The sequence below is a fragment of the Rhinolophus sinicus genome, chromosome 18 (genome assembly GCF_057876585.1).
Source record: "Rhinolophus sinicus isolate RSI-liver-muscle chromosome 18, RSI-T2T, whole genome shotgun sequence".
Lineage (NCBI taxonomy): Eukaryota > Metazoa > Chordata > Mammalia > Chiroptera > Rhinolophidae > Rhinolophus > Rhinolophus sinicus.
In genome coordinates this window covers 9,715,355-9,742,780 of record NC_142518.1, presented here as the reverse complement: position 1 = coordinate 9,742,780, position 27,426 = coordinate 9,715,355, and the positions used below count along the sequence as shown (strand labels likewise).

Sequence of the window (27,426 nt, the reverse complement as noted above, 5' to 3'; positions counted from 1 at the left end):
CTGATATTCTAATCCGGGTCACAGAATGGCTAAGGCAGCTTTAAGTGGAGGGTGGATTATTGTTCCTTTCGTATGCCTTGTGTTTTCCACTCTGAAAGAATGTTGTGGCTTCTCTTTTTTCTGGTGACTGCTATACACGCTGAACTCTGTCAACCAGGTAGGTAGCCTTGAAACTTAAAAATAGAGTAACAGTTTTCTAAATGTTTGACAAGTCTTTTACTGAAAGACCTCTTTGTTTTTCTAAATCTGCAGATGTGTTGTAGCTTGAAAGTTGACCCTGTGACTGTTTTATGAATTTGAGAGAAAAACTTAAACCATCTAAGATGATTTCAGTTACATTTCTAGGAGATTTAGGGGCAGTTTAATTGCCCTTCTGTTGATTTGATTTGATTTGCATTAAATATTAGAATTTATCAAGCTCTGTTTTGGCAGATTTATCATATACAGCTCTTTTTTCTTTCTGACAGATGCAGAAAATGCTTTTAAAGTGAGACTTAGTATCAGAACAGCTCTGGGAGATAACGCAGTAAGTGGAGAACGTGCATGTTCATTTTAAATTTTGTTTGCTAGTAACACTGTGCTTGCTCAAATATTGAGCCTCTCTGCATGGTTATCTTAAACTTGTATGGATTATTTCTAAAGACCTGAAGTCTGATATTTTCTTAAAGTAAAAAAGAAATTATAGTGATAGAAATTGTTAATAAAATGATTTTGCCTAAAATATTTCATCTGCAATGTATGCTAGAAAATACATGAAATTTTGTATTACACAAAACAGTTTTGCAAACTTGAACATTTCAACTCAGCAGAGTGGAGTTCAGCAGCCTGAGTCAGGCTCTCAGGTCTGGGTTGGGCTCTGTGCCTCACTCTTGTGGTTATTTGAATTTTGTTAGCCTCAGCTTTCTAATCATTGAAAAGAGGTCATGTTCCACCTACATAAGACCTTTAATAGCAAAAATTTTTCAAATTCTAATGAGAAGTTTCTTTAATTCTTCTTAATATCTAACAACATGAAATATGTGCTTATGAAATGGAAATTTAAAAAACACTCATGGAGCTCGTGTAGCTATAGGAACAGTAAAGACTGTTGAATTAATAAGATGGTACAGTGTAATTCTAGTTTCAGTTTTCCAGTGTGGTGTGTGAAAATTTCCCCCAAGAGAAGGTGATATTAAGATGCCTCAGGCTAGAAACAGTAAAAGAGTGGTAAGAAAACTTAGAGGTATTCTGTTTTCAGGTCCATCTACCAACGTATGATTTTATTCACTCAATGGGTAATAATTGTATGACAGCCAACATTTATTGAGAACCTAGTTTACTTTCTAGCTGGGCCCCTTCTAAGCACTTTGCTCACATCAGTTGACTTAGCCCTCACAGTCATCCTTTGAAGAAGGTAATACAGGTATTCCCATTCTCCGTGGATGGATGAGAGGTGCAAAGAAGTGAAATAAACTGCTCTAGATCTCAAGTCAGCAGGTGGCAGAGGTAAGATTTGAACCCGGGCAATCTGACTGCAGAATCCACTCTCTACTAGTGTATGGTGTTGCTTATCCCAGGCTCCTCTGAGGGTGGGCATGTGCTGGACGCTGGGGATGCAGTGCAGCTAAAACCAGACTTGTCCATGCCCTCGTGGAGTTTATAGTAGTGTGAGAATTGGTTGTCCATTAAATTTTCAGTGAACCAAGTGCAAATGTGCAATCTGGACAAGTATTACATGAAGGAAAATACAAGTGGTCTTTGGCCTCGTCAGGGGCGCCAGTACCTGGCATTTGCTGTGAAGGCTAAAGCAGAAGTGAACCAAGGGATAAGAGAAAAAAGGGCAGGGAGAACGGTGTGTGGAAAGGCTTATTACACGAAGAAACTTGGTGAGAGTGAGTGATGGAAGGGAAGACTCAGGTGCCTGTGCGTGGGAAGTGAGGATAAGCAGGGCACGTGATGAGCTTAGAGAGGAAGAAGGGGTCAGGCTAAAGAATATGTGGGCTGTGTTAGGGAGTTCTGATATTTAAAGCAAGTGGGGGTTTTATGGAAGAGATGTCATGATAGAATTAGTGTTTGGAAGGCGGATTAGAGGGGACTAGAGTAGAAAGGAGGAACCAGTTAGGAGGTGATTGAAGTAGTGTAGGTGAGAGGTGATGTCCATTTGAAATACTGTGTGTTGGTGGAGAGAGAGTAGTGAAGGGAATCGAGAGCCACAGGGGCGGTATGACAAGGAAGGGAGAAGAAGGGGCCAAGGATGAAGCTTTTGTTTCTAGTTATGCAACTGGATGGGTGATGGCCCATTTATGAGTCAGGCAACCAGGTGCAGACAAGAACAAGCTTTAATTTTGGACTTGTTGTGTTGGAGCTATTATTGACAAGTAGGCAAGGTCAGAGCTGGCTTGAGATGTACATACCTGAGTCATTGGCACTAAGGTGACAGTGGAAGGCTGGGGTTGATGACAGTACTGAGGGAGAAAGTTCAGAGTGCCGAGAGGAGAGGGTCTAGCAGAGAGTTTCGAGGTTCTCTCACACCTGAAGCGGTTGTAGGAGAGGGTCAACCTGCAAAGGGGGGCAGGGGCGGGGGCAGACCAGGAAAATCTTATATCGCAATGGGGAAGAGAGTGTGGCAAGATGAAGGGAGTATTCAAGAGCATCAGATGCTATTGAGAGGCCACGCAAGATGAGACTGGGAAATGCTCCTCCTGTCGATGGCTGTTCCACCCACCTCTGGTAGGAACAATTCCCTTCTGCCCTTCTCAGGATCTAAACAGTATCAGTTCCTCCGCTTCTGTGTGTTCAATGCTGACTCGAGCATGTCCATTGACTTTCAAGCACACTCGTCTTTCCCAATAAAACAGCAGCAGAACCAAATCACTTTACTCAGTCCTCCTCCTTCCACCTCCTGCTTTCTCTTTCCTGCCCTTCACAGCCAAAATTCTCAAAATGCCATACTTCTGTCATTATATGTTCACCGCCCTTCTTAACCCCCTCCGTGATGTGCCTCCGAGTTACCACTGACCTCCGCATTGCTTAACACAATGAGCATTTCCCAGTCTCATCTTGCGTGGCCTCTCAACAGCATCTGATGCTCTTGAATACCCCCTTCATCTTGCCACACTCTCTTCCCCATTGTGATACAAGATTTTCCTGGTATGCCCCCTGCCCCTGCCCCCCTTTGCAGGTTGACCCTCTTCTACAACAGCTTCAGGTGCCCACCATCCCTTACGGGACTCGAGGAATTAAACTGGCAACCTTGTGGTTGAGAGCCCACTGGCCCATGTGGGAATCGAACTGGCAGCCTTCAGAGTTAGGAGCATGGAGCTCCAACCGCCTGAGCTACTGGGCCGGCCCCTTTTCTTTTTTTTTAACTTTTATTTATTTAGTGTGTTTTTCCAGGACCCATTGGCTCCAAGTCAAGTAGTTTCAATCTAGTTGTGGAGAGTGCAGCTCATGGTGGCCTATGTGGGGATCGAACCGGCAACCTTGTTGTTAAGAGCACCGTGCTCTAACCAACTGAGCTAACTGGCTGCCCCAAACTTCCTTTCCTTACAAGGACACTAGTCATATTGCATGAGGGCCCACCCAATTGACCTCATTTTAACCTAATCACCTCTATAAAGACACTATTTCCAAATATGATTACATTCGGAGACACTGGGGTTAGGACTTCAATATATAAATTACTTTTTTGGGGGTGCGGGGGGAGAGGAAGGAGTGACACAATTTCAGCCCATAACATGCACATACACCCAAGTTTCCAGCTAAGAAAATAAAATGAAAAATTGTACTGATGTTAAAGGGAGGGAGAAAGGGAGGAAGGGAACCGACTGTATACGTCCAGGATGAGATGTCCAAATACCCGACTTGCTGACTGGTTACTGATACTGCAGGTTCTGAAGAAGGTAATGCGACGGGAAACACACCACATTTGGAATGATAGAATGTCCAAGAAACTCTATGCTGGACATTATGGTGACATGATTTATCATAGTCTCCAGTGTTTAGTGTGTGACAAAGATGAGGGGTGGGCACCAACACCACTGTGGGCACAATTAGAGCCCAATGAACCATGTTTTACCTCATGCGTCTTCACTTTACATTTTCTGGTTTACTTCTCTCTCAGTATGTCTGGGATACAAATGAAGAATATCTCTTCAAGGCGATGGTGGCTTTCTCCATGAGAAAAGTTCCCAACAGAGAAACGACAGAGTAAGTAAATGTCAGCATTCTTTCCACAACTATTTATGATAACTTTTTTCAGTAAAAATTAGATAATAGCATTATTAAAAAAAATTGAAAATAAAAAAATATTTAAGGAAAAAAGCCACTGGTCATCTCATAATGCTAATCCCTCAACTACTCTCTTTTTATCTTCGGGTCCTTGCTCATCAGGTTTTATAGTGGCTTTGTTCATGGTGCTTTTGCTTCCTCTAAGTGCCTAAATTTCACCTTGTGAATGGCTATGTTAAATCACATGTTTCCATTCTTAGGAAAAGTGCATTTCAACATTTCAGATTGATTTTGAAGAATTTGCTTCTGAAAAAAAAATGTTTTGGTAGTTGGGACATTGTGTAGGAGGAGTCTGGGAATATCGGGCCTGGTTTATTTGCAAAAATGTTTTTCTTGGAATTGGGTGCACAAGACACGTAGAGGGATTTGTTGCCAATACCACTTGAAAAAAATCAAAAAGTGCAAAATTAGATCAGGGGTCACAAAACTTTTTTCTGTATGGCTCACACGGTATGATTCCCAGCAGTAGTGCTGCCAGGGGCCGAGTGATGAGGCTGCCTAATGAATCGGGACGTGTTTAAAATGCAATCCCATTGCTGGGCCTACGTCTACATGCACGGCCAGTACACAAAAGGGCTTTCCCTATGGGGAAAGGCAGCACAAAATGCGAGCTGGGGCTGAAGACACTTTGAGAGAGGCGGCCAGACTGAGGGTGGCGGTGGATGGAAGATACCAGCAGCTTGGCAGCTGGGTCAGGTTTGAAATGTTCTGCCTTGCACAGGGCTTTTGGTGCCAGTGTGAGGCAGAGTGGATTCTGGAGGGTGAGAAACATCCCTCTCCAGAACGGCTTCAGGGGTTCAAATCGTGAACCCTTGCTGGTTTTTTTTTTCCTGCCCCGTTATGGCTTATTCTATGAATAATACAGAAAACTGGAGATACTGAGATGCACTGGACTGAAAATGTAAAGAGTAACTCCTAAAGATAGTCAAGTTATAAACAGGATAATGAACTCTCGTCATCCCACCTTTTGCCCTGTCCTTGCTACAGTATCTCTCATTATCAAGCGTGATCACCTCCAGTGACACAGAGCTCAGTGTCTCCTGAGGGTGTCCCTGCAGATTTGCAGACCTACACTTGGTAATTCCTTGATCCAGAATAAACCTGACTGACTGTGCAAGAGGAAGCCCTTTCTAAACAGAGTCCCTGGCTGCACCCAGGCAGGACGTGTTGGAGAGCTGAGCTGGTGCAGTCACCGGTCAGCCAGCAGACAGTGAAATAGAAGGCTGGAGGGTCAGAGAGGCAGAGGGGGTGGGCCTGCAGAGGCTGCAGCGTTTCCACTCCCTCCCCACAGGACAGAGATAGGAACGTGTCCCAGTGTGTACACAGCATGCAGCCAGGCGGGGTGCTGCCAGCTGGGCCCAGGCTGACGAGCTGGTGCCTCTGCCACACCGGTGATTGCGTGTTTTGAGTGACAGCCTTGCTTGTTTCCCTGCCTGCTTCAAGTCAGGCAGAAAACTGCTCAGAGAGTGGAGTTGTCTGTGAGGAGAGACTGGTGTCTCATCTGCTGGTCAGATGCTTCTCGACTTGCAGACTTCTCAGAACTAGTTCAGGCTCCACCTGAGCAGCAGCACCTGCAGTTCTAGACACTCACGGCGCTGTCCCCAGTTGTTGAGGTGCCCGGGAACGGAAACTGGGCCTGCCTGTAAGCAGGCTTGAGCCTCTGGGAATGGGACGAGGGTAGCTTTGCCAGCAGTCTGCACTTGAGTGCGTTGCTGGGGCCAAGTGGGGGTCTGCTGAGGGGAACTGGGTGGAGTCACTGCCTGTTGGGTGGAGAACCACCCGCAGGGCAGACACGGCTGGAGAGCCAGGCTGGAAGTGCAGCATTGGCAACAAGGTAGCCAGAGTGCCTCAGCCATGTCGGGAGGGTGCAGTGCCCAGGGCCCCAGACAGCTCCCCAAAGGCCCCACAAGTGCACTCTTCGTGGAGAACATGAGGACTCCCACCAAGACAGAAGGCCATACAGCGAGAGGGACCTCAAAGAGCTCTGGCTAAGGACAAAGAACTTTACCTTGCTCTTCTCTGATTCCTGCCCTCTGCCATCTAGCTCCCTTTTCGATCCTTAAATGAGCAAGAATGTGTGTGTGTGTGTGTGGGGGGGCGACATGCAGGAGGAAGTGGAGCTCTGAGTAAAAGAATGGCGCATGACCCTCAGGCCCGTGCTGCTGGCAGGAGAGAAGCTGTATGTTGTGGGCAGGAAGACAGTTTGGGTCTGGATTTTGATTAGATTGCCCTGCACTTTTTAATGGCCAGAGTGACAGGAAAGCTATACCAACTGCCCCAAATGCCATCAAGGGGTGGGGAAGCAAGAGCTGACAGAGCCCCCAAAGGCAGCGGTGTGAGAAGCAGGAGCCTGCCATTATTGTGACCTACTGAGGCCAGCCTGGTGACCCGCTTTGCTGGGTGGGATCCATAGAAATAAGTAACCTTTATTGGAAGCCTCTTGTGTGCTGGGCCCTGAAATTAATGTGATGGAGGAGACCAAATCCAGCCTGATCCTGTTTTTATACAGCTAACAAGCAAAGGATGAGTTTTACACTTTTAAATGGTAGGAAAATGAAAATGAAGAATATTTGTGGCACCTGAAAATGATGTGAAATTCAAATTTCTGTGTTCCACATAGTTTCAGGAACACAGCCATGGTCATTTGGGTACCTGTTGTCTATGGCTGCTCTCCTGTTACAATGGAAGACTGGAAATACAGAGGGTGCCAAAAAGATGTATACACATTTTACGCAAGGAAAAAATTAAAATTGTAATACTCAATATATACCGATAACAAAAGATGACTACAAGTCACATCTGACTTCTGCAATTACAAGAGGTGCTCAAAGTGGTTACCATCAGCGTCCAGACACTTCTGATGATGGTGAACTACTGCTTGAGCAACGCTGACCAAAGTGTCCACTTGTATACATTTTGGTGACACCCCCGGTGTCATGCAGGGTGTCATGTGGGTTCTCAGCTCCCGCTCCCCACATAAGAACACAGGACATGGTGAGGCCAAAAAGGAACACCCACGGAGCCATAGGTAGGGGAGTCATACCACTATATTCTTGCTGGCGGCTGGGTTGGGGACACAGGAAGCAGGAGCCACATGATACGCAACCTGCAGTTCACTTCTCTGCCAAACAACCAACCCCTTGCTAACTGCAATCTACCATCCACTTCTCTGCCAACCAACCAACAACCAACCCCCTAGCATAGCCACGGCAGTTATGGCTCACTGGTAACAGCTGATGGCCAACTAGTCACAGCTAATGGCCGTCTACTACCTGAGCCAGCACCTTTCCCCCTGAGGCTGAGAGCCTGGAAACTGCTCTCTGGGACTCTGTCCCCACAGCTGGTATGCATTTGGCCCTTTACAGAAAAGCTTGCTGACCCCCACAGAAGACCATAGTCTCTAATCCCAAAGGAAGTCAGTCTAGCAAGAGAGACCTCTTGGAAATAATTTGGGGTGGCTGGTTAGCTCAGTTGGTTAGAGCGTGATGCTCATAGCTCCAGGGTTGCCGGTTCGATCCCCGCATGGGCCAGTGTGAGCTGCGCCCTCCACAACTAGATTGAAGACAACTACTTAGAGCTGGTGGGTCCTGGAAAAATACACTTAAAATAAAGAAAAGTTTTTTTTAAAAAAGAAAATAATTCAATGACAAATTATAATGTGTTTCTGAAATTTTAAAAGACGTGATGTGGTTTATTTTAATCCGTAGAGTGAATCTGTCTTAATCTTTCATTGTGAACAGCTAGCGATCTTACAATCAGATCAAATTAAATAATATGGACTACTTTGAAGCATACTGGGAAGAACCCTGAGTGTTACAAATTATTAATCTGTGTGGCACTCCCATTGTGCTATTCTCTAGCTGTAGCTGTAAAAATCAGGAAGGGGTATTTAATTTGCAGGATGCCGTGCAAAATGTAAATGCAGGGCCTTTTGTTAAAAAATGGGTAACAATTTCAAGATGGCAACAGCAGAGCATTAAACTAAGGGTAGAACCCTGGAAAGGGCAGGGGCCTGTGTGTCTACACAGGTCCCATGCCCAAGAAGCTGGCCCTGGTAAGAATTATAGGAAGATAGATTAAATGTGATGGAAACAAGGCAATTCCATAGAAGTATTATTTACAAATTTTGGTAGGAAATGTTTTCTTATTATTTTCTTCCTTCCTTCTTTCCTTCCTTCCTTCTTCCTTCCTTCCTTCCTTCCTTCCTTCCTTCCTTCCTTCCTTCCTTCCTTCCTTCCTTCCTTCTTTCCTTCCTTCCTTTCTGTCTGTCTTTCAGCAGAAAGGAAGGTAGATGAAAACATTTAGTTGATAGAAAGCTCTAGTTAAATTAGGTCAGGTTACTTGAGGTTTTCATGCAACTTTGATTGAAGATGGCCACCAGATGTTTTCAAGTTTTTACAGTAAGATTTCGGCCAGATTTATTAAAGCAGTTTCACAGGGATTTAAAAAATTGAAATATAGTTGATGTATAACATTATATAAGTTGAAGGTGTACAGCATGTTGATTTGATACATTTATGCATTGCCACTGTGGCATTAGCTAACACCCCCATGATGTCACATAATTAGCAGTTTTTTGTGGTGGGAATACTTAAGACCTAGTCTGTTAGTATGTTTGATGTTTACAATTCAGTGTCGTTGTCCAAATTCATTATACTGTGCATTAGATCTTTAGGACTTATTTATCTACTAATTGCAAGTCACAAGGATATCACAGTGTTGAAAGTAGTTTCTAAGAAGGCTGTCATCTATATTTAAAGTGTACACTCTTTGCCAAGTTTTCTCAAATCATGTGTTTTTAGAATAATCTATCATTTTTAGCAAGAGAGGTAGGAAGTCTAATTGAGGCATAGTATTCTCTGAGTTAAATGTGTAGGGCCTGAAATGGATTTCTTCCTCTGCCTGGTTGTTCAAAGGTAAGTCCTGTGATCTAAAAAGGAACAACGTGCTGTTGTATCCATGGTAAGGGGATTAATGGTCTTGTGCTTATAAGATGGCAGCCTGGCTCCTATTTAGTCCCTTTGATTTCCCAAAACAAGCGCCCGATTCTTCCTACTGTTTGCATACATTTGGCCCTGTCTAGTGCCATTGATGAGAAATGGCAGTGAAGCCAGTTCTTAGAGAGAGTCACCTTCAGACCAGGGCTCCCCACACTTGAGAAAAGGGAGTGGACACTTTTACCTCTTTAGTGATTTGCTGAGAGAAGCCATTTGGTTTCCCATAAGTAGTATTACTTTGTAAAAGTGTTGGACAAAAATGGTTACTGAAGTGAATTCAAAGAATTCCATTAGACCCATCTATATGTACCCTCTTGAAAAATGGCTTGTTCCAGTTCTTAGCTGTGACAGAGTGCTGTGAACAACATCCTCATTGATTGTGTGTGTGTGTGTGTGTGTGTGTGTGTGTAAGAGAGTTGCTGGTAATTGCACTCTCTTCTGGGAAGTACTTCAAATGCCCCTCCCCAATGGTGAGACCCACAGACAGCACAGCACTGCCTGGGCTCTCCATCTCTTTACCAGCATTTGATACTCATTTTTGCCTGAAGAGCTTAAATAAGTAACTGATTTAAACACAAGTTTACATTGTCTGATTATTACTAAAGGCAAAACCAGGAATAAGTCCCACGCCAGCATTCTACAAAATTGGGGGAAATGTTTTTGCCAACCACGCACTGCTTCATTTTGTTCCTCTCTGTATCTTTGATGTGTGTTAAAACCACATACGTATTTTGGGAAACCAAGCTTGACTGTTTCTGCCAGTAGAGGTCACTGTCCCTCAGCGGTTGTCCGCTAGTGTGATTGTCTTTTTTCATTTACAATTGACATTTCAGTACTATTTTATATTAGTTTCAGGTGTACAGCATAGTGGTTAGACATTTATATAATTCATGCAGTGATCCCCCTGGCTAATCTAGTACCCAGCTGGCATTATACATAGTTATTTCCATATTATTGACTATACTCTCTATGCTGTACTTTACATCCCTGTGACTATTCTGTAACTGCCAATTTGTATTTCTTGGTCCCTTCACCTTTTTCACCCAGCCTCCCAACCCTCCCATCTGGCAACTATCAGTTTGTTCTCTGTATCCATGAGTCTATTTCTGTTTTGTTTGTTTATTTTGTTCTTTAGATTCCACATATATATGAGATCATATGGTATTTGTCTTTCTCTGTCTGACGTATTTCACTTAGCAGAATATCCTTTACTTCCATCCATGTTGTTGCAAATGGTTGGATTTTATTTTTTTATGGCTGAGTAATATTCTATTGTACATATGTACTATCTCTTCTGTATCCAGCCATCTATTGATGGGAATTTTTGGTTGTTTCCATATCTCGGCTATTGTAAATAACGCTGCAGTGAACACAGGGGTGCATATATCTTTTCAAATTCGTGTCTTGGATTTCTTTGGATAAATACCCAGGAGTGGAATTGCTGGGTCTTAAGGTACTTCCATTTTTAGTTTTTTGAGGAACCTCTATACTGTTTTCCATAGTCGCTGCACCAATTTTCAATCCCACCAACAGTGCATGAGGGTTCCCTTTTCTCCACATCCTCACCAACACTTGTTGTTTGTTGACTTATTGATGATAGCCATTCTGACAGGTGTGAGGTGATGTCTCGTTGTGGTTTTAATTTGCATTTCTCTGATGGTTAGTGATGTCGAGCATCTTTTATGCATTTATTGGCCATCTGTATGTCCTCTTTGGAGAAATAGCTGTTCAGGTGTTCTGCCCATTTTTAAAATTGGATTGTTTGTATTTTGTTGTTGTTGAGTTGTGTGAGTTCTTCATACATTTTGGATATTAACCCCTTATCAGATGTATCATTGGCAAATGTCTTCTCCCATTCAGTAGGCTGTCTTTTTTCATTTTGTTGATGGTTTCCTGTGCTGTGCAAAAACTTTTTAGTTTGATGTAGTCCCATTTGTTTATTTTTTATTTTGTTTCCCTTGCCTAAGGAGATATATAAGAAAAAATATTGGTAAGACATTGAAGAAGGAAAATGAAGAAGATACAAATAAATGGAAGCATATACCATGCTTATAGGTAGGAGGAATTAACATCGTTAAAATGTACATACTACCCAAAGCAATCTATAGATTCAGTGCAATCCCTATCAAACTACCACTGGCCTTTTTCACAGAACTAGAACAAATAATCCTAAAATTTATATTGAACAACTAGTATGATTTTTTTGTTTGTCAGTCTCACACACACACTCCATACCTCCGTGGAATATTTGGCAATGATTGGACATATTTTTATTTTCACAATGTGGGTATGCTGCTGACACCTACGGGTTAGAGACCAGGGATTCTGCTAAAACCCTAAATGCAGAGGAGAGAACCCAGCAAACAACAAAGAATTATCTAGCCCCAAATGTTAAGAGTGCCAAGGTAGAGAAGCTAGGTGTTTGGATAAAATCCCAATACATGAATCTTTGAAAGAAAGACTGACAATCTCCGTGATGATAATGCTACCTATTGTTATTTAAAATTAGTACAAACTTAACTATACAAACTGGGCAAACGGGAGAAAGATACCTTCCTGGTAAGTGTATTCCCGGGGAGAAGGCCGGAGTGGGCGGGCGGGAGGAAGGCAAAGCTTTGATCCCAGCAGCGTTCCTGCCTGTGGGCTCTGCAGCCTGAGGAGAGGGGGCTCTGGGCCTGGCAGACCTGCCAGCTGGGGTGGTGGGCTGAGCTGGTGGTGTCAGTGGCTCCTGCAGGAGTAGGGCAGGGCTCACCAGGGTAAAAGGACTGTGGGTTTGAGTCTCAGTAGGTGGCGGCGGCAGGTCCTGGACTCTTAGGACCCAAGGGGGGTCCTCAGGCCCTGGGGAGAGCTGATCCCCTCCCGGCTCTCCAGCTGAGGCTGACAGTGGCCCCGGCTGATGATGTCCTTGCAGCAGGGCGTCAATGCCGTCTTCTGGGACACCCTTGTCAGAGGCCCAGGCCTGAGCACAACGGTGAGGACCACTCCCTTTCTCCGCACAGGCTTGAAGGCGGGTGGCCCGCGCCGGGGCTCTGCCTCCTCCTCTGGGCGTCCGTGGTCTCAAACCACAGCGGTCCGTTGAGCTTCCCTTTTCCTTTGTTGCCCCCGCTAAGGGCCCTCAGCACGGTCCCCTTGGCACAGGGATCCAGGCGCTCCTGGGTGGGTGGACACCATGGAAGCACCCTCTGCACTCTGGAGGAGCAATTTTGATGGTCCCCACGCTCCAGATGCTTCTGGGGTTGTGGGTGTTCCAGAGCCACCGCTTCACGAAACTCTTCCGATTGCCAGAAAAATCCAGCCCCATGAAATACTAGGGGGTGGGCAGGGGGCAGGGGGCCTGCTGGGAAAGCTCCTCTAAGCCTTGGGCACCATCACCATCTGGACTCTGGCGTAGACCCAGCCAGGTGGTGTGGTGGGCAGCTGTCGGCTCCGGATCCAGAGCTTCTGGTGGATGTAAGTGACTTGGCATTGATTCTAGACCCGCTGGCCGTGGGCGGGCCTGGGTCGAGGGTACCAGCGCACCCCGGCAGGGAGCCGCAGCTCGGCCTTGACTGTGCTCAGGTACCTGCCCAGGTAGCTGCCCATGACCGTGGTGCGGTGGAGTCGGGGCCTTTGAGGAGGGATTCTGCTCCCAGACGTTCCTACTGTTTGCAGTAGCCAAGTGCGCAGGGCTAGGCTGACGGTTGCCATAGGAGCACAAGGACAGCGCATGGGGTTGTCTGCATGTTGGAGACCTCCCGGCACTGGGTCCTGCACGTGCCAGGACAGTGTACCCTGGAACGTCACCGGATTCCCCCTGCTCTCAGAGACCACGGGAACCTCCAGTTTCCCACTGCTGGTCCCAGGCACTTGGCCCTGGGCAGAGGGGTCTAGGAGCACCTTGCTGCTGTACGTGAAGTTTGAAGGGAGAAAATACAATAATTCTACCAGGTTCTGAGAACTATAGAAAATTATAGAAAGGCACTATATTTTGTTGCTGTAAAAATCAGCATAAGGCACTTGAATGCTCTTCTAAGGAAAAACAAAGTATTTACTTTTATTAGTAAAGGGGATGTGTGTTTCATTTTCCAGACTAGTTGCTAATGTCATTTTTTGCAATTTTGCTCTTAAGGAAATGGTGAAAGCCATTCAGGATTTTATGTTTTTACACCGGCAACATTTATTTAATGTGGACTCTTCCGTAATTTTCAACTTTTATACGTTCATATATAGGTGGTCTTCAGTCTATGCGCTCGTGCCATTTCTTTCTTGTCATTTCTGGTAATCCATGTGTGCAGAGTAGAGTGAGGCACATTTCCAATTGCTAGTTGGAAAGCATCTGCAGAAACAGTGTTCAAAGGCTTATGGTAAGCTGATTGTAGCACTTCCATTTGAAGGTCTGTTATTGGTCTGGCCCCAATATGGAGTGAGAGAGGGACAGAAATAGTAGCCAGCAGAGCAAGTATTGGATTAGGAGCAGGCCACAGATTTGTCTGGCTCTGCGAGGTGGAAAACTGAATGAGAACACTGCAGAGAGCTTGAGGAGGAAGCACAAGCCTTCTGTGCTTCCGAGAGGTTGAGTGTTGGAAAAGCAGGGGGTCTGTCAGCTAACAGGCGAAGGCGACTGAGCTCCCTAACGCTCTCTACTGAGTAATTCTTTGTTTTCTCTTTTTTGGTAGATTCCTTACTTAAGGAATGATCCTTAAGTATATGATTTTGAAACAAAGGAACTTTCCTCTATAATTTTCTTCTTAATAAGACTTTATAATTGTACCTTGTTTCCCCGAAAATAAGACCTAGCTGGACAATCAGGTCTAATGCGTCTTTTGGAGCAAAAATTAATATAAGACCTGGTAATATCATATCATATCATATCATATATCATATCATATCATATCATAAAGACCCGGTCTTGTATTATAGTAAAATAAGACTGGGTCTTATATTAATTTTTGCTCCAAAAGATGCATTAGAGCTAATTGTCTGCCTAGGTCTTATTTTTGGGGAAACACAGTAGAAACGACTTTTCATTCATAGCTAAGATACCTCTTAAGATGGTAATAATAACACCAGAGTGGATGGTCTAATGAAATTTGGTAATATTTGCTTACAATGTATTTTTTTCTTCCCATCATCTGCAGAATTTCCCATGTCCTACTTTGCAATGTAACCCAGCGGGTGTCATTCTGGTTTGTGGTTACAGATCCTTCAAAAAATCACACCCTTCCTGCTCATGAGGTACAGTCAGCCATAAGGTAATCACTGTTACACATGCCTTCTACCAGAAATCAACTTACTGATTAATTCAACTGTATTGATAAATATTGAAGAATTCTCTCTCTGCTTCACAATGATTTATTAAGATATCAAAGATTTCATTTTGTTAGTTTGTATTAGAGATTAGTGTAGACCAGTGGGTCACATTCGGGGTAATTTTGCCTCCAATGAGATATTTGGCAGTGTCTGCAGACGTTTTTGTTGTCACAGTTGTGGGGAAGCTTGTGACCAGCATCGAATAGGCAGAAGTTAGGGATGCTGCTAAACATCCAGCTGTGACCCGGACAGCACCTCATAACAAAGAACTATTCAACCCCAAAGGTCACTCATGCTTTGGTTGAGTGACCCTAGTTTAAATATTAGCTAAGAATGTGTAGTACTGGGTTCTTTTGGCAAGAACACCATGTGTGGTACTATTGTGTGATGGTTCAGTCACTTGGGTTCTGGAGCCCGAATGCTTAGGTTTTGAATTCTGGTTTTGCTTCTTGCTAACTATTTGAATCCAGACAGGTTACTTCCACTGTTATGTTTTTCTCTTATCCTCTATAAAATGAGAATAATTATGGTACCCCTGTCTCAGAGCTGTTGAGATTAAATGAGTTAATAACTGTAAGGTGTTTTGAGGGACAAGTCATACCTTTTACTTTTATTTTGAAACCATAAACATATTCCAATTTCTTGGGTCTCTAAGGAATTACCTTCCTTAGTCAATGTACAGTCTTTATCTTTAAAAGATACATTTTTTAAAAAATGCAAAATTGTGATTCATGTAAATAAAAAATAAATGCTAACAAAGATTTTGTTACTTCATTGATTAAAGAGGAAACTAGTAGGATGTTAAAACCAGTTCAAAGGAGACTTCAAGGACCCATGCGTACATAGGAATTGAGGCATGGTGATGTTCATTTACAAAAAGATGCACCGGTCTATCCAGCAGGCAGCAATCAATTGTGTTCCACCAGACACAATTCACTTGATTTTCTGTGGACAAGAATCATTTACATTATGTTAGTTTTATACAATGTACAGATTTGCAAAATAACTGAAAGACAATAAAGATTAGAAATTGTCCAGAAATATGCACTTGCTGGATACTCAGTAATATTTTTTACCCATTTCAAGATTTACAGTTTTTCCTGACAGTTCCCCTCCTCCTCTCTTTGTGATCATAACAAACTTTCAAAAGTGAAATGTATTCTTTACTTCAGAGAAGCAGGAGGATGCAGTTTGTTTTTATTTTAATTAATGTGCACTGTATGTGTGTCAAAACTGCAAATCCCACATGATCGATGTTGGGCAAAGGTATATCTGAAGAAACAAACTATTTTTTGGAAAAAGAAAGAATGAAACAAAGTAACTCTCTTTACAAGGCATTTATAAATTACTGAAATGCATATTATTCTCTTACCAAGGAGAAATATCTAGTGAAAGAACTCATTTGCTCTCTGTAAAATATTAACATTCAAGATAATGAGTATATAATCAAATCCCAAAAGTTTTGTATGAACAATCATCTATTTCCCTTGCTGAAATAAAGTCTTTGAGGATCTATACCAATGGGAAATTATTTAATCTGCTTTAACAAGAAGGTTTGAACTAAGGTGTTTCTGCCCTTTTGCTACTAAGAATACTGTTAAGACCCAGCAGTTAGGCACTAAGAATTAGGAATAGCGTATTTCATGTGAAAAGGGATTTTATTCAAGCCCTGTGATTTGGGAGGGCTACAAGGAAAATGGAGGCACTGTAGTTAAACCAGGCTTCAGTTCATGCAAGGAAGAAGAGTGAGTGTTTGGGATGAAGGTCAAGGATGTAGATGAATATGTTCACAAGAAAATGTCTGTTTCAAGGTTCTAGCAGGAGAAGCTAGGGGGTGAGGATGGACAATAGAATGCGAATTTATGTCAGGGAATGGATAGGGCTCGTCAGGATTGGATGAAAATACAGGAAACGATACCAAGAGGGAAAAGAGCGCAGGTGAGAGAAATTTCGCAGTAAAGAGAAATTTCAAGGCGGAAGAAGCTATATGGATGGGCACAATAGTACTAGTTCCACCTTATCCGCAGAGTACTTTTTGGTTCACAAGGTATGTTCTTATGCAACTGTGGCATTTAATATCAACACCAGTCATTTTTGAGTAAGTATCCTTATCCCTGGCTTATAAGTGAGGAAACTGAGGCTCGGCAAGATTAATTGATTTGCCAAGGCCACTATGCTAGAAAAATCAAGAGTGAGGACTTCAACCCAGGCATGCTGCCATGATTCTTCCTCTCGATTAGAGTGTCCACAGCCTGTGGACTTAGGTGAGGGAATGCCTGGCCAGTTCTAAGATACCTGTTTTAGCTGTGTTATGAGGGTCTGCCCTTATTCAAGGCCAATCTTGGCTGAAAGATATTCATGTTGATGGATACCTGTTGGGGATTTCAGTGGTGGATGGACATTTAGTCTATACTGAACTAGAACTTGTAATCAGCCCGAGAGGTGATAGAACAGCGAAGGGTTAGCCAACTAGGTAGACAGAATGAGAATGCAGAGCAACTTTTCATTTTATTCTGAGTTCTACCTTACTAGTGGGGTTCACGATTTTGTAGAAAGGTTTGTGTTCCCAGATTATCAATATTAGTTTATGGGAAAAAAAAACAACATTTTATAGTTTGGTAAAAAAATTATGTTGACATTATCCCCTGCTGTAGATTACCTGGTTGGGATTCTCCTTCACATTCATGAATAATCATATCTCAGCATAGGTTTTATTTACTAAAGGGGGTCTTTCCTGGTAGCCTGGTGCAGGTCTGTAGACAGTCTCCAGCTACTATCAAATTCAAGGCCCGCTCTGTGCAGTACATTAGTCACCAGCCACGTGTGGCTGTTGAACACTTGAAATGTCACCAATGGAAGATTAGATGTGCTGTAAGTGTAAGCTACACACGGAATTTGAAAGTACAAAATACAATGTGAACCAACCCAATATTGATCACATGTTGAAATTGTGGTTTTTGGATATATTAGGCAAAACCATATTATCAAAATTAACTTCACCCGTTTCTTTTTAAACAAATGCAGCTTCCAGAAAATGCTCAGTCACACATGAGACTCACATATTTCTATTTTCCGGTGCTGCTCTAGAGGTAGACGAAGTCAGCTTGTCTAGCATGAATTCTGTAACGGCTATACAATAGCTCCAAGAAGTCTCCTCATCTAGTTTGGAAGTTCCAGTCAGAAATCCACTTTTTTCGTTTCAGTCAGATAAGACTTTGCTACTAGCCTTTCCCTAACTGCTACCCCCACCAAAAGTGCAGATTCTCCCCAGGAAAAGTAGCATGTTTTCCTTTAAGTTTTCGAGACTTTTGGACTCCGAAAGCACCATTTACTTTAGTCATGTGGACCTACTTGCAGTTTATTAGCAAATCACACTATACCATGTCTCCGTTCCTGTGCTCACTATGCACTTTGGTGTAAAGAACTCTGACTTGTTCCTCAAAACAGCTCCCAAGTTGCTGTCTCAGGAAAGCAGCCCTGACTTCTCACTGTGATGTACTTAGCCCTCCACTGTGCTCCCACTGTGCCCTCATTTGCCTCTTTCATAGAACGTTTTGCACTGCACTGTGATTGTGGAGGGGCTGATCTGCCTTCTTCTAGACTGTAAGCTCCTTGGTATAGTTATTTCACTTTGTCTCCAGCATAGTAGCTGCTATTAGGTTGGTGCAAAAGTAATTGTGGTTTAAAAGGTTAAAAATAATTGCAAAAACAGCAATTACCTTTGCACCAAATTTTCAGCAAATGTTTATTGAAAAAAAAAAAAGATCAAGTTGTTGGATTTGCAGCTGCTCCAGGCTTCATGATTTTTTTTCTCTTCCTGGGTTTCTTTTGTTGTCATATTTATCACCACTTTTTTACATATAATTTTATCTTTCGGGGTGTTGGTATTTATGTAAGTCACCTTGAATGGTGACTTAAACTTAGAGTCCTGAGATTTTAATATAGAAGCTACCTCTCAAGAAATAACACATGAGGGAGAGCCCAAAGCTCAGGACTTCCAGTTACTTCTAGGACGTTCGAAACAATGGAGGGCAATAGTACACAGAAGAGTACCTCTCTGGCAGCCAGCACTGCAGCTTGTGAAAAGGATACACAGCATCACCTCATCAAACTGCATAGTCAACCTGCAGTCTCTTGCTACAAGGATGCTATGTTTATAGAGATAGTTATAATCATGCAGAGATAGGTCGGTACCTTCTGTTTCTAATGTTCTCTTCTGTCTTGTTTTGCTTGTTTTTGATTCTCATTATGTTTTAGAATGAATAGGAACCGGATCAACAATGCCTTCTTCTTGAATGACCAGACTCTGGAATTTTTAAAAATCCCTTCCACTCTTGCACCACCCACTGACCCATCTGTGCCCATCTGGATTATTGTATTTGGTGTGGTATTTTGCATCGTCATAGTTGCAATCACCCTATTGGTTTTATCAGGAATCCGGCAACGTAGAAGGTAAGATATTGAAAGGGAGTGATTTAAAGAGCATTTTCTATTTGTTATGAGATGGAAAAATAAGGAGAGGATTTTCCCTAGCTAAAGATAATGCTTTATATCTGAAACTTTGAAAAAAAGTGATTTTCAAAATATCACTTACGCTCTTGCTTTTAGAGACTTTTTGGAGTCCAGCGTCCGTTACTTAACAATGGCTCCTTCCATGACTGCTGTTCTCTCTGTCATACACCACATGAATGTTACATATCCAGAGTCGTTTTAATATCCATGTCATGATTGTGTAAGCTGGTGTCATGCGGGGAGGCCTGCGGGGTCTCTGCTCCCGCACCCCACACAAGAACGCAGGACATGGTGAGGCCAAAAAGGAACACCCACGGAGCCATAGGTAGGGGAGTCATACCACTATATTCTCTCTGGCGGCACTATACTCTCACTGGAGGCTCGATCCACACTGTCCGCAAACCGCCATCCACGCTTGCCAGCCCAGCCGCCATCTTCTTGCTAGCCCCATTCTTTTTCTCTCTCTTCTCTGCTAGCGTAGCCACAGCAGTTATATTAGTGGCCAATGGCTCACTGGTCACAGCTGACGGCCAACTAGCCACAGCTGATGGCCATCCAGTCACAGTTGATGGCCATTTACTACCTGAGCCAGCACCTCTCTATGTGAGGCCGAGAGCCTGGAAACTACTTTCTGGGGCTCTGCCCCCACAGCTGGATATACCGAGCTAAGCAGACTTTGTGGGTAGGCAGAGTTAATCTTTGGTAGTCACCTACATCCAAGTGCTAGCAGGTCCACAGCTCTTTCCGTGCCTCCCCTCCTTGGCTTGCCTCTTCTTGGCCCAGTGCCTGCAGCCGCCACCTTGTCCCAGATACTTTGTTGCTGCTTTATACTTCCCTCCCTTTGATGGATGCTCATCCCTCTACTGCCTATGATGCTATTCTCCCTACATCAGAAAATAATTTTGTTTCCAAGTACCTCTCATCCAGAGGAGAAGAGGAGGGCATCCTTAGCTCTTCACTAGACACTTTCATGCTCCTAAACCTTCTCTTCTAATACAGAGGAAGAAGAATTCTGGTAAGTGGGAATCACATGGACGTTGATTGGTTTCCAAAAAGGTTGGTGCCTAGATAGGGAATGTGCTATGTGTTTAGCCAAGTATGTGTTCAACTAAATGTTTCTGCTTAGGTTTACTACTTTCCATGTGTTTCACCCTGATTACTAACAGAAGGTAATCATTTTAAATCTTGGGCTTTGTAAATTTTTTCACAAATGAGAAAGGAAATGCTATGGAATAAATCTGAGTTATATCTAGTCCCTGAGTTAGACTAAAAGATTAAGATCAAGTTGTGTTTTCTTGGTTTTCTTGATCTTGGCATGACGTGTCGTGCAGAGAGGCCTGGTACAAGTTGCTTGTTTTGGTTTGTTTGTTTGTTTTTTAAAGAATATTAAGAAGGATTCTCTTGCAATATTTGAATACCTATGTTTAATATTTTTAAATTTTGCATTAGTCCTAAAATGCTGTGATTCTATGGTTTAAAATGATTGTAACCTTTGTGAATTCACTTTATCTCCTTGGTTCCCAATTTTCTCTGTAGTACCATGTAGTATAAGAGTTAGAAAAATGGACTCTGGAGATAGACTGCTTAGATTCCAAGTATCTAGCTCCTAGATTCTGCTCTTATATATAATCCATTAACTGTACAGATATCAGGAAGCACAGGCAATGAGTCAGGAAACTGGGGAGCTCAGGAGAATATAGTTTGTTGTGCTAGGGTCAAGTTGGTTAAATTATTACCATTATTATTATTGTTATCATTATTATTATTTTGCTATCTGTGCATAGATAACTTTGCTAGAGCAACAGCAAGTTATACTGGAAATAATTAACTTAGTAGGATAAAAAAGGTTAATACAGTAAAGTGCTTAGAGTGGTGCCTGGTACACAGTGAGCGCTCAATAAGTGTTAGCTGTTACTATTATTTTATTATCCTGCCATTTGCTGGTCTTTCAGCTAGTTTGTGCTGGGATCAGCTATCTCTTTCCTTCTGAGAAGATTCTGCAGTAATGTCATAACTGGGTGTGTAACATCATAATCTGTTGCCTGGGAGAAGTGAGGCTGTTGTCACAATTTTGCCTTCACAAATTCATTTCATGTTCATACTAGGAAAACAGATGGACAAATCTCTTCATAAACCTGGAGAACATCAATAATTAACAAATATAGTCAGGACGATTACGACAACCTTCTGAGGATAAATTGACTTTGTTTTAAGTTTGCTACAATCTGTGGTGGGTTTCTCTTAGGCAAAGTATTGCTTCAAAGGTGAGGAGAGGGTGCAGTGTGAAGTGGGAAGAGCCCTGATAATTGTGATGAAAGCCCTTTCTCATCATGGGAAAGATAGGAGTTGCCCCCAAAGCCTTTTGTCTGGAAGAAGACAAGAAAACTGCATATGCTTCCCAGTGACGTCTGTACTAGACCTGTGTCTAGCCCAGACCGGAAGTAGATGTTTCAGTTGTCTGGTCAGCTTCATGATGAAGGAGATGGAAGTGATCATGGTGGTACCCATGGGGACGATGATATTGACGATGCCCGTTATAATGGTGAGGGTGATGTGATCACGGCGATCGTGATGACGTTGACGCTGTGGAAAAGAGCACCGGATCAATGCTCTTGGTTTGGGGTTCCCGTCTCAAGCCCTGGCATGTATTATCTGAGTGACCTTGAGTAGGTCACATAAGGAAAATTAGAATATTTTCCACCTAGCTCCCTAATTGTTGCAGAAATTTTAGAGCTAATAACTGTTCTTTCTTTGCTGTTCTTAAATGTACATACTCAATAAGAATCAAAGACGTGTTTTGAGTGAAGCCTGAAGAGACTAAATAGGGTTCTAGGTCCACTCCTTTCACCAATCTTGTTCTATTCTGAAAGACAAGTTGCTCTACATATTTGAGTCTGAGCTCCTTCCTCTGAAAAACAGGGATACTGATACAATCTGCATAATATTTCAATGGGAATTAAATGAGATGATGTATGCAAAGCATTCTGGTTTCTGCCATCTAATAGATACTAATTATTGTTAGCATCACTATCACATGGCAGATATAAAGCAACTTGCCTGCAGTGGCATGGTTAGAAAGTAGTGGTACCTGTATTTAAAACTAGATGGGCTTCATCCCCAAACCCCCCAATCTCACCGTGCTGCAGTGCCCACTGAGATGGTTCCAGCAGCACTGTTTCCCCCAGGAACCATCCCTATTGATTATGAGGACAGTCCCAGTTTGCCAGTAACTGATTCTGTGTTTCAAAATCACATTTGTCTGTCCGTTGTTGTTTTCCTGGCTATTCTTGGGCCTTGACTCTTCAGCCCTAGCTTGTTTGGAGGGAGACAAAAACACCCTTTCTGCTTTTAGCCGCCACTACTTGATCTTGAGCAAACCCTATTCCTTAACATGCAGTAGTTCTGAGGGCCACTCGATACTTCTTTTGTCCCCTATTTTCTCTGGATCTATAAGAGAGAGTCACTCTCAAGGCTCCTAGGAGCTTGTTTCAGGTATTTTAGTCACTTTTTGAAATCCTCTTCCTGAATTACCTGACATTGCAGGAAGAGTGGAAGTCATGACCACTCAGTTTTGTTTTTCAGGATAAAGAATTCCTGTTTTTAGCCGAACATCAAATCAGAATGATCCAGAAAGATAGTTAAGTTTTATTATTCTTAGTAAGAGCAAGGCACAGGCAGTGAATCAGTTTATTACAGTACACCCTATGAAATGTGACAAAGTGCTGTATTACTGTTAGATAACCTTTGAGCCGCTTATCATGTCCACCAGCCAGCATGTTACTGACACTGCAGTTTGTGAAGCCCAGCAATGCCAAGACTCTGAACAACTGGCTCTAAGGTCATGAAAAAACAACATGTATCTACTTTGCCACTGACAAAGCTTGATAAATTTCCACAGCAAGTTCGCTTGGAATCTCTTTGGTTGAGAAATCCTCCTTCTAAAGAAGAGAAGCGCCGCCTCATCTGTTTGCATCTTCCTTTTTAATTCTTCCCAATTCCTTTCTGATGCCGGATGGATTATTTTTCTTTTGTGCTTGGGGAGGCGCAGGCAAGATTCCTTGCAGTGATCTGCATGGGTCCAGCTGTCTGCAATTTTTCTTCTAACTCCATAAAAACATTTTTTAAGTGAAGAAACTGATAAACACTGGCAACCATTATTTCTAAGACGGTGTTGCATTGTCACCTACTTCAGACTGCTCCATCCACTAGGATTTTTGTAATATGGCTTTCATACTTATATACAGAAATTTCAGGATAATATTTGACTGTTTAAAATCTGTTTATTATTATGGAAATTATTGTTCACTCCAAGCCCAATGAAGGGTAATTTGGGGGGAAATTGTATGAGCTAGGAATTTTTTTATAATAATTTATAAATATACATTTGTTACCAGGGCGTCATCCTTACTGAAACATCACTCCTCTCTTTTATAATCCATACAAAACTGGGGGGAGGGCATTTGTGAAATTTGGAGTTTTTCCTTTTTATGGATCCTTTCTTTTCACTTTAAGTCAAGGACCGTCTCTTCTAGCACATGGTAGGCACTTAAAATATAGTTACTGAATGAATGTTGGATACTATGAATGAAGTGATGTGATTGGTGGTTATAGCACGTCAAATGCTTTTGCTTTCTGGAGGATATGGAACGTGACAATACTCCTGTCCGCAGGAGGAGGGGCCAAGATATTCTAGTCCTTGGTAGGTGACTTCACGTGGCTGGGGGACCTTCTCATCACATGAAACTCTGTGCCCACCCCAACCTGTGCTGAAAGCTGATCGCTGATGCTTGGAATGGCCAGTGCAGTGTCTTCACTCTGAGGATGGAAAAAAACAGCAGTCTATCTGTTCCTAGGTCTCTGGGACTACAGCCCCATCTTCCAACCCAGCATTGGGTCTGTAGTGACACATTTAACAGTGGTGTATACAATGGCAAAATACTTTCAAGTGATGACAGTGGCATCTACGCTATTGAAATGCTAATTTACCTTGCTTTATGAACTTCAGCAATTTGAAATGATCTAGTAAGCCATCAGGAAAGGCTGACAAAACCTATACTAACTCCTAATTCCTAAGGTAGGAAAATGAATATTTTCCTCCATTCATTTGAAAAAATAACAAGAGATACAAGAAATATCACGTGTATGTTCCCTCCCTCCCTCCCTCCCTCCTTTTCTTTCTCTTTCTTGTGGTAGATCCCATTCAAGTTAAACCTTGGGCTACTGTCTGAGTAACTTTGTCTACAGCATTAGTCCATCCATCCATCATCCACCCATCCATCCGTCTGATTTGCTAGCCAGCCACCCATGTGTCTGTCCATCCAACTCTAAGCCTACTCTGTGTTGAGTCCAGATGAGCTGTTTTACAAAATATCTTTAAATTTGGATTTGTCTGATTACTTCCTCCTGAGAGATTCAAGTCAAAAAATTTGGTGATGAGGTGGAGCAGGAACACAGAATTAAATATATAATATCTAATTTTAGTGTATCTCATCTAGAAGCACTTGTCAGTTTGTCTCGTTGGTGCTGTTCACCAAATTTCTTCCTTGACAAAATACAAATGTCTCCTGATAATTAGTACATTGTGGGGGTGATACATTGCAACCATGTGAAAATCCTGTTCCCTACGCATTTCTCCCTCCATGGTTTTGTATTCATTGATGAGCCTCAGCCCAATCAATTATTATTGTAGTGGTGATTTTCTGTTTCTGTTACTCCTTCTATATTAGTTGCCATTCTAAGAGCTCTCTCTTTTCTCTCCCTACCGCTACCATATTCTTTAAAGCACAGCAAAATGGACTCTTGTGTAGGACTAATGGGAAATTGTACCTCACTCATCACTGGGGCATCTTCACCACCTCCTCTCCTGCCAAAGACTCCCCAAGGTTCTAAGGGGCTGCCACCATGGTAGGAGTCCATCCTGGTCACCACTGCCGTGCTCAGCACCCCAACCGTGTGATCTGCTCGGGTCTGCCTCTTTGGAGTTTCCGTAGATTCCAGGGACAGTAGAATCTTTAACAAGTCTGGGAGCCTTGTGCTTAACATCATGCCTCCCTGGGGCCCCAGCACCTGACTTGTGATAAGCCTCAGCGACACTCTTCCTCCCTCTGGTTGCCTAGAGGTACCCACCTCTCTTTTCTCCCCGCCTCTATGACATCAAGCATAATTGGTCTTTCACAAAAGACAGGAAGAACCGTTGAATTCAAAGCTACAGTGTTCCCCACGCCAAGGAAGTATTAAGGGTCTGGTTACCACTTGGGTTGGGATAGCAGGGTCTACAGAGGGTCTGAGAATGAGAAACTCAAAATTTACCCTGTCATGTAGAGTTTTGGAATGACCTGGAGTTATAGCTGTGAGTTGTAATGTAATTAGTAAAATGATTTTTTTTTTTAAGATTTTTTTTTTTATTGGTGAAGGGGAACAGGACTTTATTGGGGAACAGTGTGTACTTCCAGGACTTTTTTCCAAGTCAAGTTGTTGTCCTTTCAATTTTAGTTGTGGAGGGTGCCGTTCAGCTTCAAATTGTTGTCCTTTCAGTCTTAGTTGTGGAGGGCGCAGCTCAGCTCCTGGTCCAGTTGCCGTTGCTAGTTGCAAGGGGCGCAGCCCACCATCCCTTGTGGGAGTCGAACTGGCAACCTTATAGTTGAGAGGACGCGCTCCAACCAACGGAGCCATCTGGGTGCTCAGTGGCAGCTCAGCTCAAGGTGCCATGTTCAATTTTAGTTGCAGGGGGTGCGCTGCCCACCATTCCTTGCGGGACTCGAGGAATTGAACTGGCAACCTTGTGGTTGAGAGCCCACTGGCCCATGTGGGAATCCAAATGGCAGCCTTTAGAGGTAGGAGCACGGAGCTCTAACCACCTGAGCCACCGGGCCGGCCCCAGTAAAATGTTTTTTGAGTTTCAAAAACCCAACTTACAAATGAACACAACTATTTTGTAATGAATGGAGCCAAGCAGTGATATCTGCAATTTATAGCAGTTACTACCTTTCTACAAAGTAGTGAGTTTGCTTCTTGATACCTCATTACAATTTGATTTTCACTCAACATTTACAGACCATTAATTTGTCAAATCCTGTGAGAGAAACTTACTACTTTTTTAAATTCAATTTTTGTGCAGTTCTCCCAGAGCTAATTTTTTAACTTGCCAATGTACCATACATTTTCTTCATATTCCAATTTGTGTGTGAATGTATATGTATATATGTGTGTATGCAAACATATTCATTCATATAAATATACATATACATTCATTTATATACATATTCATGTATATTTACTATTTCAAATAAGATCACTTGTTCTGATCAATATGTATATCTCACCCACGCAAATGTCTTATCTTGAAAGCATCTTTTCACCTCATCAGCTTTTTATGATCTTTGACACTTATTTGAAAATATACAGTCATGGATTATTTCATCGTTCTGAGGTTCCTCTCTTCCCCTTTCCTGCTCTCTCTGTTTGTACAGAAGACCATGTTTTCTCTTCGTAGATCCCAATCATTCTTTTTATGTGTATTTAGGAAAAACAAAGGACCATCAGAAATGGATGACACTGAAGATAAGTGTGAAAACACGGTCACAATTGAAAATGGCATCCCCTGTGACCCCCTGGATATGAAGGGAGGGCACATTAATGACACCTTCATGACAGAGGAAGAGCGGCTCACCCCTCTCTGAAGGGCTACTGTTTTGCTTCCCCAAGAAACTCAACACTTGTTTCTGTGCAACTGTTGAGTACCACAAATTAACAAAGGCAGATCACATATTTTGTTTCACCATTCTTCTTTTGTAAGAAATTTTGAATGTGCACGAAAGTGAAAGGCAATCAGTTATATTCGTGAAGACCATTGGAATCATAAGCTGTTGACTACTCCAAATATTCTGAAAGATTTCTCTGTGAACACAGTGTGTAAATGCAGTCATGTGGTGTTTGTAATTATTGATTTAAAAATGCATCAGTATTTAAGCATTTCCAGAAATAAGGTCAGGCGACTATGTATACATATATATTTCATACTCTGAAGGCCTAAGGAAAAATATTTTTCCAGTGGAGAATATCTATGATATGATGTAGAAATCATTGAAAATGAATCCTTTTTCTTATTGTTTATATCACACTGTCTACAACTAAGTAAGCAAGAATAAAAAGTAATTATTGTAAATGGGATGGATAAAAATGAGAGTGTTGACGCATAAAGTGGAATTTGATCCTGTTATCCTACCAACAGTTGCTTATATATTTTCTGACTGTCAGTCTCTAATAGGGCAGCTCTATTTGTTGGCTATTTGTGCAATTTGTAAAAGTACACTCAATGATAATTTAATAAAGTTATAATCATCTCTTCTTGATTATGTGA

At 42.5% G+C, this 27,426-nt stretch overlaps 1 protein-coding gene across 1 annotated transcript; it reads left to right on the top strand.

Moving 5' to 3' along the window:
• CLTRN (collectrin, amino acid transport regulator) lies at nucleotides 1-27,426 on the top strand. The gene is made up of 6 exons (XM_019746339.3): nucleotides 1-157; nucleotides 468-526; nucleotides 4,103-4,188; nucleotides 14,384-14,497; nucleotides 18,813-19,007; nucleotides 26,590-27,426. Exons 1-6 carry the CDS (start codon nucleotides 73-75, stop codon nucleotides 26,744-26,746), a joined length of 696 nt encoding a protein of 231 aa, XP_019601898.3. The 5' UTR covers nucleotides 1-72; the 3' UTR covers nucleotides 26,747-27,426.

Bases quoted from the DNA above. Each gene is read 5' to 3' on its own strand.
- CLTRN (XM_019746339.3), top strand. From the start codon at position 73: ATGCCTTGTGTTTTCCACTCTGAAAGAATGTTGTGGCTTCTCTTTTTT. The intron at 158-467 runs GTAGGTAGCCTT...TCTTTCTGACAG, and splicing joins CGCTGAACTCTGTCAACCAG to ATGCAGAAAATGCTTTTAAA. The intron at 19,008-26,589 runs GTAAGATATTGA...ATGTGTATTTAG, and splicing joins GGAATCCGGCAACGTAGAAG to GAAAAACAAAGGACCATCAG.